The sequence below is a fragment of the Rattus rattus genome, chromosome 3 (genome assembly GCF_011064425.1).
Source record: "Rattus rattus isolate New Zealand chromosome 3, Rrattus_CSIRO_v1, whole genome shotgun sequence".
NCBI classification, from domain to species: domain Eukaryota; kingdom Metazoa; phylum Chordata; class Mammalia; order Rodentia; family Muridae; genus Rattus; species Rattus rattus.
The window spans coordinates 3,515,017-3,530,496 of record NC_046156.1 but is presented as its reverse complement, the minus strand read 5'-3'; the positions used below and the strand labels follow the sequence as shown (position 1 = coordinate 3,530,496).

The 15,480-nt window shown below is 43.1% G+C and overlaps 1 protein-coding gene across 2 annotated transcripts in view; it reads left to right on the top strand.

Annotated features, from left to right (window-relative positions):
• Positions 1–14,265, top strand: part of Lrrc40 (leucine rich repeat containing 40) — a 34,035-nt gene extending 19,770 nt beyond the window's left edge. For both annotated transcript variants that reach the window (XM_032897107.1, XM_032897108.1), the window contains 5 exons: positions 6,295–6,402; positions 9,010–9,120; positions 10,309–10,386; positions 11,051–11,236; positions 13,351–14,265. In XM_032897107.1, coding sequence (XP_032752998.1) covers positions 6,295–6,402; positions 9,010–9,120; positions 10,309–10,386; positions 11,051–11,236; positions 13,351–13,456 — 589 coding nt within the window. In that variant the 3' untranslated portion in view covers positions 13,457–14,265. The remainder of the gene's footprint in view (positions 1–6,294; positions 6,403–9,009; positions 9,121–10,308; positions 10,387–11,050; positions 11,237–13,350) is intronic.
• The last annotated feature ends 1,215 nt before the right edge of the window (positions 14,266–15,480 follow it).

Here is a 15,480-nt window from a genome sequence, read left to right as displayed (position 1 = left end):
CCATCATGGCAGGGAGCATGCCGGCAGGGAGGCAGGCAGACATAAGGGAATGGTGTGGGCTTTTGAAACCTCAAAATACACCCCCAGTAACATACTTTTTCCAACAAGGTCACACCTCCTAATCCTTCCCAAACACTTCTACCAACTGTGGACCAAGTACTCAAATATATGACTTTGGGGAAGCTGTTCTTACTCAAACCGTCACACTGCCCGTCTGCATGGTACCTTGTCCCGCGCTACGTCTCGCCAGCAGGAACGACGCGGCACACACAGGATCCTTCTACAGAAAAAAGCTTTACTGCATCTTGAGAGGGAGAGCATAAGCTTACAATGCGGAGACGCCGAGTGAGGAATAACCGTCCCTTATATAGGAAACTATCCTCGCCTAGGACGTGTCACTCTCTGACTGGTCGCTGCCAATTATGCCAGATGATTTACCATAACGCACGTGTCCCTTCGAGTAGGGAAGTTACCAGGCGCCTGCGTATTGCCCTTTTTACTAGGTGCGTTCTGCCAGATGCTGGTGCCATCTTGTAATGGAGTATGTAAGGACAGCTCCTCGGACAGCTCCTCACATCTGTGAGGACAGCTCCTTGGACAGCTCCTCACATCTGTGAGGACAGCTCCTCACATCTCCCTCTTTTCTGTTTTTTTTTAAGCAAACAGGACACCCAGATATAGGAGGGCGAAGACAGAGGTCATATCCTCGTACAAAGTTGGATAACCTGTACAAGAGAGATACCCTTAGGCTGTTGTTGGGACCCAGGGCACTCCTGACCCGTCGCCATTTTTTCGAGGGAGGGAAAACTGGGGCAGAAACCTCATGTAATATGACATGCCTTCCAGGGAGCGTTTGGTAGAACTTCCTGTGCGATGCTAAGCTGGCCACCCCTCATGGGCTGCTCAAGCCGGACCCCTAATCCTGTGCAATGAACCGAGGTTCTAGGAGTGCAAGAGCTGTCCAGCTGCGACCTGTTGCTTGAGCATGGTCAACTAGATATCAGCTGACGCCCTTGTTCAAGGGCCAAGCGCCTGGGCAATCACTACTTTGTCCTTTCTTGTTTGAGATCTCAATTTGCAAAGCAACCAGAGGAGTAACACTAATCCACAGCAGAGGATCACTTAAAAGTCCCATTCCCACCCATTCCTTGAAATAAGAGACTGCTGAGGTGATCCAGGGGACAATCCCTCCACAAAGACAGGTCCAGTCTGGGTAGAATTTACTTTGAATGATGGTCGCCTCAGCTCCCCCAAGTGTCTGTTCAAACCCGAGGTCCAATTCTGTAACAGATGCTGTGAAAGACTCTTAGACAGATTAGCAGCTCGGGTAAATTTGTCATATTATATGGAGGTGATAAAGGCCTGGGAGTTTTGCTCATAGCAAGCTGGGCCAGTTGCCATAGAATGTCTAATTGCCATCTACGTTAGTTGACAAGCACAAGGCCTCCCTATATCTGAGTATTGGCGAGGCCTGTCTGTCCCAGCCACAGAGACGGTGGCGATAAATCATTGATAGTTTGGGTTGTCTGTACTGAATTTGACAAGACCAATGCCGAGGCAGTAACCGAGGCAGCGACTGCTGTCGTAGTAATAATGCCAGCAATAATTGCAGAAGTATCAAAATCTCTTTTCCTCTAAATAAGGTCATGGTCCCAGGGCATCAACAGGGATCGGGCTAAAAGCGAGCCATGCGGGTAACTATCGATATTTTTATATGAGTAGCTGTCCAGACAGAGGCAGCAGGTTTGATGTTCCCGTCCAGGAAAATGACAACCGTCCCTTTTCTCCCTTTCCTCCAAGTAGCATCACCATGGGCGTAAGTGCAGCTACCACTAACGCAATGTAAGGCCACCACCATAGAGAACTGTGGCATTAGCCACAATGTCCTCCTCACCAGTTCCCCATGTGGCCTCCTTAACCAAGCAGAAGATTGATTATATAACATAATGCAAGGAGATCAAAAGATGTTTTGTTGAATATGCCAAAACAAAGGCTGCCCTTAAGGGGAATAGTCCTATTTTCTTTTAGTCGCTCAACCTGTGGATCCTTAGGTAAATAGGCCAACCCTAAATCCCTGTTAGTGGTACATCACCGGCATCGGGGAGTGGAAAGGTTGACATTATTCCCCATCAGTTCGCCCTGCACCGTTGCTGGCATCCATGGAAGAAGAGTGAGGGAGGTGCAGGGGTCCCAGTCCTTCTTGATCACTTGCTGTGATGCTCCGAGTAAGTCGCCCTGGGATCCATATGGGATTTTCATTGTCCTGTGGAAACACAGACCGCTCCCCTGGATCTTATTAAAACAGGATCCGGCCTTTCCATTCATTTGTTAATACATCCTTCCATTTGACTAATTTTTTGTCCTCTTGGGCTCTGAGCAATGTCGCTCCAGCCGCTGTTTGTCCAGCTTCATCAAGATTTAAAAATTTAAGGTAAAAGGGCCAGAGCAGTGGCCACTCGGGGTGTTGGGGGGAGTTCTATCATAATTCCCCTTCTTTGTTTTATTAAATATGATTTGAGCGTCCGATGAGCACGCTCTATGATTCCCTGTCCTTGAGGGTTGTAGGGCAGGCCCGTCAGGTGGGTAACCTGCATCTGAGCACAAAACTGACGGAATTTTTGAGATGTGTAGGCGGGGCCATTGTCAGTTTTTACACATTTTGGCTTTCCCCAAGCACTCCATGCTTCAAGGCAGTGCTGAATGACATGTGTTGTTTTTTCTCCTGTAAGTGGGGTGGCATGTAGAATGCCAGAACATGTGTCTATAGTTTCCCACATTGAAAGCATGATCTTTTATCCGTCCCTTTAACGGGGCGTCACTGGAACTTGAGGATGGCATCCGCCAGTCCTGGTTTAGTAATGGGCCGTCCAATTTCCCTGCAAACTCTAAGCCAATCCTGTAGCCCTTTATTTCTTCGGGGGCTATGGCTATTCGCACTCCTGGGTGGCTTGCAAAAAACAGAGCTGTTCTATTAGTGGTGCTGCTTGTTCAGGATCGCCAAAGATTCGCCCCTGCAGCCTCTGTCATTCTAGCTACAAAATCTGAGAAATTTTCCTGGGGTCCCTGAATGATTTTTGTAAGTTGATTATCAATCCCTCCTCTCCTGGACAGTGCCTTCCAGGCTCTAATAGCCGTGCTGGAGACCTGAGCATAGGCGCCCCAGTGGTAAGCAGACTGATCAGCTGCAAAGCGGCCCTGTCCTGTTAAGAGTTCAAAAGTCCATTCTTGTTGCTCAGGTATTAAGGCTGTAGCATTCGCTCTGGCCTGTGTTTGGGCTGCCTCATACCAGAGCGCTTTCCATTCCATGTATTGGCCCATGCTGGCAAGGGCTGCCTTAGCAATCATCTGCCAATCAGCTGGTGTCAATGCTGTCATGGCCAACCTGTCGAGTTGTGTTAGAGTAAAGTTGGCCCTGACTCCATACTTTCTATCTGATTCTGCTAATTCCTTAATCTGATTATATTCAACAGGGGCATGGACCCGTCCTCCTCCGAGTCTCAAAGATAGGAAATGTCATACTCAGCTTTCTTCTCACCTTCTCGGGACTAGTGAGAAGGCAGAGCGTGTCTCATATGGAGGGGGCGCCATTGGTGGCGGCCGTGCTAGAAGGCTTCTATTACTTCCCCTACATTCATCGGGGTAATATCTTTCCTCCTCATCTAGCTCAGCCTCCTCCTCTGAGTCTAAGGTTTTATTTTCAGAGCTTTCAGAACTGTCGAGGTTCAGCGCTTCTAGCTCTTTCACAGGGTATAGGCTGGCTCCCCCTCCTGGTTTATGTGTAGAGGAGGAAGTGCTGGAATCTGAAAATTCCAACGCTCCCTTGTCTGCGGACTTACCGGGGGCACTTTTTCTTTCTTAGGGACGTCCTTTTTCTTTGGCGCCCAACCTCTCACTACGTTCGTTTCTGACAGACTTTCCGGACTACCTCGAGAGTGGCCTGTCCTTCTATTACTGCTGCCTTACACGTTTCATCCTTTAAACAATTCTTAACCAGCTTCCATATAGCTTTGGTCCCTAGGCGCAGATCCTCTTCCGCCAATTTTCTGTCAAGGTCTTTTCCAAGTTTGTTCCATGAGGCAATGGTAAACGAGCCTGAACAGGCAAACCAAGGAGCCACCCTCTCCATCTCCTTCACAAAGTTTTTAAGTGTTCTTCCTCCAATTTTGATGTCCCTCTGCTTTTAACACTGTTTCCAAGGCCGTGACCACAGACTGTGAGGATCCCATGATGGGCCAGAACGCCGGCGGCTTATCTACGTCCGTCTGACAAGGCGTGAGGTGAAAGGGTAGAGACAGACACGCTGCTCTTTATGTACCGGAGTCTTCACGCGCCTCCCCCGGACGGTGCCGCTTATTACATCGGCCTTATCGCGTCCTTGCTCCTCAACAGTCAAAATCGGGTAAAAAGGGAGCTGCGAAGCTCACTTATATCTGAGAGACTGAGCCGCCTTTCAGCTGCTGTGATCGCCCCTTTTAACAGCGAAAAACGTGAAAACAGAACATAAAAAGTAGGGTGGCTCCCAGGACAAATACTATAGCCTCAACAAATCCTTCCCAAGGCAGTGACAACCCCAGACCAAAGTCCAAGAGAGGGCTGCCTCTCCGAACGTATCTACCTGTAGTTCTGAATCCTCCTTGTCGCCAAGGATCTCCGAAGGTGCTGACGATGGCAGGTCTTTCCTGGTTTCGCACCAGATGTCCCGGGGCCACGCCCCGCCAGCAGGAACCACGCGCACACACAGGATCCTTCTACAGAAAAAAGCTTTACTGCATCTTGAGAGGAGAGCATAAGCTACAATGCGGAGACGCCCGAGGAGGAATAACCGTCCCTTATATAGGAAACTATCCTCGCCTAGGACGGTCACTCTCTGACTGGTCGCTGCCAATTATGCCAGATGACGCACCATAACGTCGTGTCCTTCGAGTAGGGGAAGTTACCAGGCGCCTGCGTATTGCCCTTTTTACTAGGTGCGTTCTGCCAGATGCTGGTGCCATCTTGTAATGGAGTATGTAAGGACAGCTCCTCGGACAGCTCCTCACATCTGTGAGGACAGCTCCTTGGACAGCTCCTCACATCTGTGAGGACAGCTCCTCACAGTACCTCGGCCCTTCCAGCACTGTGATAATGAGACAGAGACTGCTAATACAGCTTGAAGCTTAGGCCTTGTGCTTGGGCAGTCTCCAGTAGCTTGTCAGCTTAACCCACCAATCAGCCTTCAGCCTACACTTGGCCAGCTCTGTACTTCTCTGCTCTGGTCTGTGTCTGTTCCTCTCCATTGTCTGCTCCCTGAATCTCCTACTTCTGCTTTCTTCTCCCTATGACTTCCTTTGCTGGGAAGTTCCACCCTAGTACTTCTACCTTCCTACCTTAACAGCTGTCATATGTTTATTACAACGATCAGCAGCAAGACAGCCTCTGATGCATCACTAGATTGCCTTTAGGCAGGTGAAGAAGGATGAATATTTACAAAACAGAAACCCAGTGATGACCATAAAAGTGACAATACCAATCCCACCAGCATTTAGCTCTCTGCCTGTACAGAATTAACAATTGTAAATACAGAGATATGCCTTACAAAGTAAAAAAGGTCACCCCAACAGCAAGGCATTGAATATGCAGTCAGTGTCCGTGCCAGTCACACTAAAGCTGCTAACTACAGATATGTAGTCCATTGGTTTTGCAAGGCCCATGGGGAAGAATTCTTCAGAGAAAGGGCAGCTAATGAGGAAAAGACAGAGCCATGGAAGCAGATTTCCCCTTTGCAGGTTCCTTAGGTCACAGAATTTAAAAGTGGTCTCAAAAGAGAACTTGAATCAAAGAGGTGGAATGCCTGAGTATCTGGGGAGGGACATTGTGGGAAGGAGGTGGAATGCCTGAGTATCTGGGGAGGGACATTGTGGGAAGAAGGAGAGAGCAGTGGTATACTAATGCAGTGAACTTAAGGGTTGGAGAAAGGGCACAATGAGGAGAAAGGACCTGTGCTCCCACCACCCTTCAGTCACCAAAGCTCACAGATCGCACACATTTTACAGAAAGCTTAGTTATAAAATTGGATTAAGCTCCAAGCACAAGTAGAGAAATAGACCATGCATTCTGTCAGTTTCTGGATTTCCAAAGTACTTCTGTTTCTGTGTCTGCTTCTGAGCGTGAGCAGAGCATCCTGACCTCACAGAACTGCATCAGCTACCTTGAACATTTTGGTAAAATCTATAAAAGTCCTTAGATATGGGCAATGGTGATTGCATCTTTTTGGAATGTTGAAAAGGCTTTTATTTTTGAACCACTCTTACTTAGTGATAAACAAGCAACCTTGATTCCTGATGACATTTTTGATGCCACAAAAAACACGGTCGTCACTTCCATCAACTTCAGCAAGAATCAGCTGTGTGAGATTCCACAAAGGTAGGATCGGCCATGATCCACTGTCGAGGTGGGCCTTCTTTTTGTCAGTTGTGTCTTGGCAAATGAACGTTAGTTTTGTGAACTGTTAATGTGAGAGGGTACTGCACACTGTGGTCCTACTGTTCTGAGAGATGTACGGGAGCTTTAAACTCCCACCTTTATGTTGTGAGCTTGGGAAATGGGTGTTAGAATTACTAACTCTAAAATTACTAGTCTCGTATAATAAGTATGGCAGGGAGAGTCTTGAGAGGCCACCCAGTGCCAGGCTCACGGTGGCTAAGAATGGTTTCACTTGCAGGTTCAGGCCAAGGAAACTTGAGTGATTGATTTTTCTCATTTAGAACTAAAGCCAAATGCGTGAACTGCTAGTGTCATCTTCTAGGCAGAGACCCTGCACTCTAGCCACTAGCTGCTGTTTATGTTGTACTGTCCTCTGATCATGTGTCATTGTTGGCATTGATTAGCAAAACCTTCAAGTTAAAGGAGAAACTCACTCTACTGTTGAACTTTAAGAGTTTGTTAACTGCCTGCCCCCAAATGATCCTGACAAATGACCTCGTACTATACACACAGTACAGGACAGGACAGCTGAGTGTACTGGTTCTTTGTCTGTGACTAGCTGCTCTTAGCTTCCTAGTCTATGACATCATACTTAATGTCTTAGTAGACACATGGACCTCTAACGACAGCAGACAGAAAAAGACAAAACACAAGGGAATAGATGAAGTGGTAAGGGCTGCTGTATCAAAAAACCCAAAAGTGTGAGAATGACTTTCTAGAACTGCCCAGATTTTTAAATGTTTAAAAGGGCAAACTATAGAATGTGTCACATTTACAGAGAACACTTGGGATGTAGGTCTTGAAGCAAGATAGCCCATTACAAAAGCAGACCTGTCCATCTTTTGGTTTCTGTTGTTGAAGGGCTAGAAAGAAGTTTGACTTGGTCCCAGATGCACATGGTATGTTTGGGCAGACCTGGGTCATGCTGACTGATGGAGTAAAGGTGGAGAACTGCAGGGGACGCTTCTGCGCACTTAGACTTCACTTACTCTCTTACTTCACAGGCTCCTTACACAGTATGCAGTCCTCTACCAGGGATGCTTGGTGTTTTTCAAAAGCAACTTACAAAGTCAAAGAAGACAGCACAGATTGCCTTGCTCTAGAGTATTTCTTAGCATACTCTTTTTTTTTGCATCTAAAATTTATAATTCATAATGAGTATTCAGAGAGTAATGGATGAAATGGAAGGATATTACATACAGTCTTTTAATATTTATTTATTATATATACATCATACAGCTTTCTGTCTGCATATGCCTGCAGGCCAGAAGATAACCCCAGATCTCATTATAGATGGTTGTGAGCCACCATGTGGTTGCTGGGAATTGAACTCAGGACCTTTGGAAGAGCAGTCAGTGGTCTTAACCGCTGAGCCATCTCTCCAGCCCTGCATACAGTCTTATCACAGATATGTATGTTAACTTAATGACATTTTAAGCGATTTGGAATTTTATGTGTAATTTGTTTCTTGGATGCTTTGTTTACCATATGTATTTGTTTTTTTTGTACTTTCCTATTTCATAAGTAATATTTTTAAAAATCTATCTTAGCTGTATATAAGTAAGTAGGCTACTTACTTATAGCAATTAAAAAAAGAACAAACTACTGTTTCTTTAGGCCAAATTTCCAGAAAATTTACTATATTGAGAGATATGACCCTTTGTCAGTTACACATTGAAGCTCACCTCCCTGCGTCTGCATCACCAGCTATGATGGTCTTCTCTTTCTTTCTCTTTGGTAATGTGGTAGATTAAAAACAGTGTTTGTTTTAGTTTAATCTTATTTGCAGGTTATATCAGTCACATAATTAAAATGACTAAATTTGATTAGAGTGTTGAATCCTTAAGATGTTCGACCTAAGTTGCTTTGGGATAGCACTTGCCAAACTTAGAAACTGTTTTCAGATCTTGTTTTAACCATGATTGCATTTAATGCTAATTCAAATAATAAATATTAAAAAAAGAATAGGTCAAATTAAAAGATTATTTTATGTGTATGGATGTTTTGTGTGCATGTACATCTGTGAATCACTTAAACGTCTGATGCTTGTGGAGATCAGAAGAGTATGTGGGAACCTCTGAACTGGAGTTACAGATGGCTGTGAGCTGCCACATAGGTACTGGGAATCAACCCTGGGTCCTCTAGGAGAGTAGCCAGGACTCTTAACAACTTAGCTATCCATTATGCTGTCCAAAATGCTGTGATATCAGTGTCTAACAATGCACTTTATGAATTTAGTTCACTTCCAAAATAAAATACTATAGTAACCACCTAGGTCTGATTTTTCTCTTTTGTGTCATAATTTGGTTAAATGTATAATCAGTGAATTTTTAAATTAAACTTCACCATCCGTTTGTTGTCTGATTGAAGCCCTGGTCAGATCATGGTAAGGATTTTAATGTTTAGCTTTGTGGCACAGCCAGTTTCTGAAGATTTTGAGAGGAAGTGAGGTCCTGGGAGCCATGGTGAGCTGAAGGGAGCTGCTCTTCCTCTTACCAGGGTTTCAGTTTTGAGTCAGTGCGGACATTTACAGTTGTTTTGTTTCAGGATTGCTGAGCTGAAGGAGATGGTGCTAGACGTCAACCTCAGTTTCAACAAGCTTTCTCTTGTGTCCCATGAGCTGTGCCTGCTTCAGAAGTTGGCATTTCTAGATTTAAGGTACTTGGTGCTACTGTTACTTGACATCTTTTGAGTTTTTATGTTGTGTTTTCTTGATGAGTATGGTCTTTAGTGTATTAAGTATATTAGGGGAAATGTAAAATTAAGTTATTTAGGCATTTTAACCAGTCTGTCCTTATAAGTAGCTCATAACTTAAGCGATGAGACAAAATTATCTAAAATGTTTTTAATCAACACATTCCTTAGGTCCTAAGTAAATTGACAGTTAGCACATGGAAACTGTCTTGTTCATCTTGTTTGTTCCTGAAGTAGATAATGAAGAACTAGCACAGCCGTCCCCTCTGAGCAGCTGTACAGTTGCAGTAGGCCGTTGAGGAGCTGGCTGGCCTCCCACCCAGGACAGTAGACAGGTGAAGCAGAAGAGCCCTCACTGGAGCAGAGATAGAACCTGCCTAACTCTTTGGGAGTCATAGCCTGATTTAAACATTCAGTGAGAAGCTGGCAGCTCATCGGGTGAGCTGTGCATTTCAGGGTCACAGCATTAACACTGCACTTGTAAACTGCGTTTCTGGTGCCTGCATTTCCCCTAGTACTTCCTGTTGTTAGCTCGAGTGCTTTTAGTTGGTGTGAAGTGTACTGAGACGGAGGATCTGCCTGCACTAATTATGGAGCTCTTTCTTCTCTGGGGTAGCAGAGCATGAAGCTGGTGGGACAGAAGGAAGGGAGGTCCCCACGGCTGCTGTTGGTTTCTTGTCGTCCCAGGCTGTGTGTGTGTCTCTGTGTACCTATCCCTAATAGAAGGACTAAATCTGCATAGGACAGGCGTGAGCTCTGCAACATAGCTTGTATAGCATTGTGTGTCATAGCGTGTACAGTAGTCACTGTGCATCATAGCATGTACAGCCAGTCATTGTGTGTCATATTGTGTACAGTAGTCATTGTGCAATATAACATGTACAGCAGTCATTGTGTGTCATAGCGTGTACCCCAGTCATGGTGTGCCATAGCATGTACATCCAGTCACTGTACAACATAGCCTGTACAGCCAATCACTGTCCAACATGGCCTGTACAGCCAGTCACTGTACATAGAAGAAAAAGGCTGCAGGAGACTTGTGTCATTAACTACTACCACCCCCACTTTCTAGGGCCATCCTAAGAACATCAGATTAATAAGGACTAGTAAAAGTTTCAAACTTTAAAAATTGTGTTTTGATTTTCAACTTAGGAATAATTTTTTAAGTTCTTTGCCTGAAGAGATGTCATCACTGACAAAACTACAAACAATCAATCTTTCCTTTAACAGGTAAGGAAACATCTGGGAGCCAGGTAGACCAGAAGCCTTTATTTTTACTGTATTTCACTAGCAAGTTTTATTCTCATTGAGATTCTACTTGAACATAGTGTTGCTCAGAATTCTCATGGTTGATGCTCAGCTGGTTTGTTTGCTTGTTTTACTACTCCACGAAACTCTAGTCTAGAAGAAAGATAAACATCTGACTGATTGTGATTGTTGTAGTGGAGAGAGATGCCTTGAGGCAAAACAGATGTTAGCCAGGCTACCTGTCTTTGGCATCTGATGGGCTGGTTTGGACAATGAAACCTTGTCTGATAGTCAGGCATCTTTGAAAGAACTCAAAACAAAGTAAAAAGAGTCTCACACTTTACTTAATTGAAAGCTACTACTAATAAAATTAGATCAAGAAAGAGTAACTTTCTGAGGGTGGCTTGTAGAGACCCTAAGATAGGTTGCCGATCAATGAAGAGCTTTGCCTCAGCTTTTGCTCATTTTGATTCTTAATAATCAATAGTATCTTCTATGTCTGCTGAATATGTATTCCAAATTAGTCTCTTATTTTTTGGAAAATTTGAATGTAGAACTTAAAGCACACTTAAATACAATCATCGATGTGTAAGAGTGATGTGATTCTAGCGGATTACATGGGGTCGTCTTGCTCACATCTTGATAGGTTCAAAGTGTTTCCTGCAGTTCTGTATCACATCTCCACACTGGAAACAATTCTGATCAGCAACAATCAGGTTGGCTCTGTGGACCCTCTGAAAATGAAGCTGATGGAAAATCTGAGTACTCTAGACCTTCAAAACAACGACCTTTTGCAGATTCCCCCAGAGCTTGGGAACTGTGTGCAGCTACGGTAACTTCCTTACTGGGGGGCTTCCAAGTGATTTGTCAATTGCATTTTTTCTTATAGGAAATTGAAATAACAGACTTAATACCTTGTAACAATAATAGTTAACCACATGCCTAATTTTTCTTTTTAAATTTCACCAGATGTTTTCTGGCTTTATATAGCATTATGTATACATAAGCAGCATTTCTCATAATACATCTCTCCTGGTATAAGCTTATCAAGAATTGCACTGGGAGAGGAGCAGGAAGATCTGACCATCCTTAGCTTTGCCCAGGATTTCTAAGGTCAGATACAGGGCACCAGCTTTGGAAATCCAGCCTTTATGTTCTTTCCCCACTTGCTTATCCCTTAGCTCTTACCCTGCTCTCAGTAGTGACCAGCTTAGTGTCCCCTTCAAAGCCTTCCTCTTCTCCACACAGAATTGATCCCACTATTCTTTTGAGCCCATCTGTTCTACTTTTTTTTTTTTTTTTTATTAATCAAGAAATGAATTTTACTACAACTTCACTAAGTACCTAATTAAGTGCTGATTAAACAAATAGAAAGAAGGGTGAGGGCTTGAGATTTCATCTGAAAGATGTTGTCTTAGTCATGGTTTCTATTCCTGTATAAAACATCACGACCAAGAAGCAAGTTGGGGAGGAAAGGGTTTATTCAGCTTACATTTCCACATTGTTGTTCATCACCAAAGGAAGTCAGGACTGGAACTCAAGCAGGTCAGGAAGCAGGAGCTGATGCACAGGCCATGGCGAGATGTTACTTACTGGCTTGCTTGCTTCCTCTGGCTTGCTCAGCTTACTTTCTTATAGAACCCAAGACTACCAGCCCAGGAACAGCACTACCCACAATGGCCTGGGTCCTCCCCCCTTGATCATTAGTTGAGAAAATGCCTTACAGTTGGGTCTCACAGAGGTATTTCTTCAAGGGAGGTTCCTTTCTCTATGATAACTTTACTTCGTGTCAACTTGATACATAAAACCAGCAAGTACAGATGTTTATTCTTGAAAGCAGCATGTTATTTTTTGGCTGTTCATCTTAGTGGGGTTATAGTTGTAAACTTTCATCCCTGGCTATTTGGATCCATTTTGAACAGTGAAATTATAAACAAAAAGTACAAATACTTGCAAACTATGCACTGAGTGAGCTGCAGGAAGGATGCCTGGTTGCAGTGTGGTTACAGATGCTCTATCAGACATCACACAAGTGAAGTCTTGAGTGACGTTAGTTTTTTCCTATTCTCAGCATAACTGCAAATCTAGTGATTTGGGGTTATAGAAGGATTTGCAATGGGTAGATTTACAGATAACAACTTGGCACAGTTGGAAGAACAACAGTGTCAACTAACCGCACCCCTCAGAACTCCCAGAGACTAAGCCACCAATCAAAGAGCATACATGGGCCTGTCTGTGCTCCCCACTACATATGTAGCAGAGGATTGCCTTATCTGGCACCAGTGAAGAGGTGAGGGAGTGCTAGAGGGGTGAAGTGGGAGTGGGTAGGTGGATGGGTGATAGCACCAGAGGGGGAAAGGGGTGGAGGCTCATGGTGGGGAGATCAGGAAGGGGGACAACATTTGGAATGTAAATAAGTAATTAATAAAAAATAAAATAAAAAAAGATCCAAAACCAGAAAAAGATAAAAAAAAAAAGGACCTTCTGGAGTGTAGAGTGAGCTGTGACATCAGTGTCCTTGGCATGGATCCACATCAGTTTGTTGGTTCACTTTCTTGCTTAAATCTATTGTATTACCTAGTGTGTGCTTGTATTAAATGGAGAGGAGACCCAAAATCCCAATTCCATTTAGCAGTTATTTATTCTGAGTAGGCCTTTGTCTCTCCATATTCGTATTTCTCTCTTTAAAATAGCAATATTAATGATACCTACACCATAAGTCTTTTAAAACAAAGCCAACAGAGTCAGTGCATATAAACACCCATGTGAACCTTAGCCTGTGCTGTTGGGCATTGTCAATTCCAGCTGTTTGCATGCTTAGTTGGACTTGTAAAGGAGACATAAGAAAATACACATTTTATTTATAAAATTGCAAATAATAGTTTTATTTCATGAAAAGAGAACCACTAGTGGGAAATATTTGATTTTCCTGTTTCTTTTATTTAGGACACTACTGCTAGATGGAAATCCCTTCCGAGTTCCTCGAGCAGCCATATTGATGAAGGGCACAGCTGCGGTGCTGGAGTATTTGAGAGATCGAATCCCTGCCTGAGTACAGCTGGCCTTGAACTCTGGGCATGGTCCCTTGTCCCAGGTGTCACTAGGCAGTCACTGGGCTATGTTCATTCCCCCTAAATGTCTACAGTTTGTGAAGTGCTGTGAACATTTATAATGATGTCAACTACAATAGATTGTAGAGGTTTTGTAAATTCATTCCCTTATGACATTGCAAGAACTTTCATTTCATATGAGTTAATATTTTATAGTGATGCAGCAAACATCTTTGTAGAACTGGTTCCACCTGGTGTCTTTGTATTTTCCATATAATGTAAACTGAGCAGGACCATATAGGTGTAAAGTCAGCAAATTTTTACTGACTATTATTCTTTGGCATTTAAAAGAAAGTCAGACTTTCTTTGTCCAGGATAGGACTTGCTATGTGCTCAGTGCCACTGCATGTTTATGTTTAGAGTTTTGGGTTTGACTTTAAAAAAAATTATTTTTAAATGTTTTGGGTGTCCTTTATTCCAATGTGGTACATCTTATTTCTAAAACCTTGATTCTGAAATCTGCTTACAGTCTGATTAAAACTAGACTGGCAGTTTTACCGTAATTTTCTAAAAAGGGGTTAGATATATGTAAACTTGATTTAATAAAAATCCAAATATAAACATTGTTGTTTACACTGAAGTTATCAGATGCAGCTCTTACAGCCGTCCTGATTCATCATGTGATTGTGTCAGCATGCAGAGGGCGGAGATAGGGACCGTATAGGTGGTTGAGGTTGTTGACCTTAGGGAAAGTCAGTGCTAATAAACATACATGCTTCATGTTCATAATAAAAGTTACATTTTTAAGGTATTGGTACAGTGTTTTTGTTTTAAAAAGAAACACACATCTTTACTGTGTCGCAGTTCCTAAGCTCAGAATCTGCTTCCATAGTAAACCAGACATCGTGTAATAAGGTGACATTTTATTATTTATACAATAGACTTTTATGATATTCAAAACACTTTTTTTAAATTCTGAAAAAATTGAGTACAACAGAACCTAAAAATGGCTCTGCTATACACCACACAGCGCTATTATCTGTACAAAGCGCATCTGCAGATGCTCCCAGACTACACCCTACCCTTAACCCATCGTGTCAGAACGTAAGACACAGCTGGAGAGTACAGATCACACTTGCAAAGTCACTGGCTTGGCAAAGTTGAAATACAGGTTAGTGGGACTTTGCACATAAAGTTAAACAGCTTTCAAGGTTGTTATGGTCTCATATGGCAAAAAACCATGAAGTACATTCACAATCTAAGTTAATAAAGTAATAAGTGTTTCTTCATTCAGTTTTATTTACACCAATATGTAGTTTAACTAAAAAGTACTGTTAATCATGGTACATTGGTTTTTTAACACATACAAAAATGACAATTTTTATATATAATTTTAAGCTGAAAATCACAATTATCTCAAAATATTAATTACAATACAGCCAGTTCAATTAAACATGTCATGGTTTGATTTTTTTTAATAAAAAATGGTAAACTTTATTATTAAAGTAAGCAATTTGTTTTGATTGGCTAGAGTACAACCAAGTAGAAAATCTAAATGTGATGTGTGAGGTGTTTGCTGCCCCTCCCACCCAGTTTGTATACAGCCACCTAGGCTAGCAAAGAGACAGAAAAGGCCCCGGTTTATAAATATTGAGCCTCGTTTGCTAAACTGCCTTGGCTTCTTGGTTCTTCCATAAAAGCTCTACAAAGGGCATGTCCATAGACTGCAGTGAAATGCATGCAATATATACAGCGTGTAGAATTCAGCTCACTGACACACATCAGAATGTCCACATAGACAGCAAAAGATGGACAGAAGGAACACTCACCTGCCACCTGTCATCAGCTAGATCGGAATGAGGTCCCAGTTCTGGTTCTGAGGGAAGATTACTACAGTTACTGCAGATGTGTTACCTGGGTACTGCACTTATGGTAGTGAAGCCAGATCCCATCAGAGAGTATGGTCAAGAGACCCAAAGCTGTGTCACCACTTAGGAATTTCTCTCATGACATTTATGAAATGAAA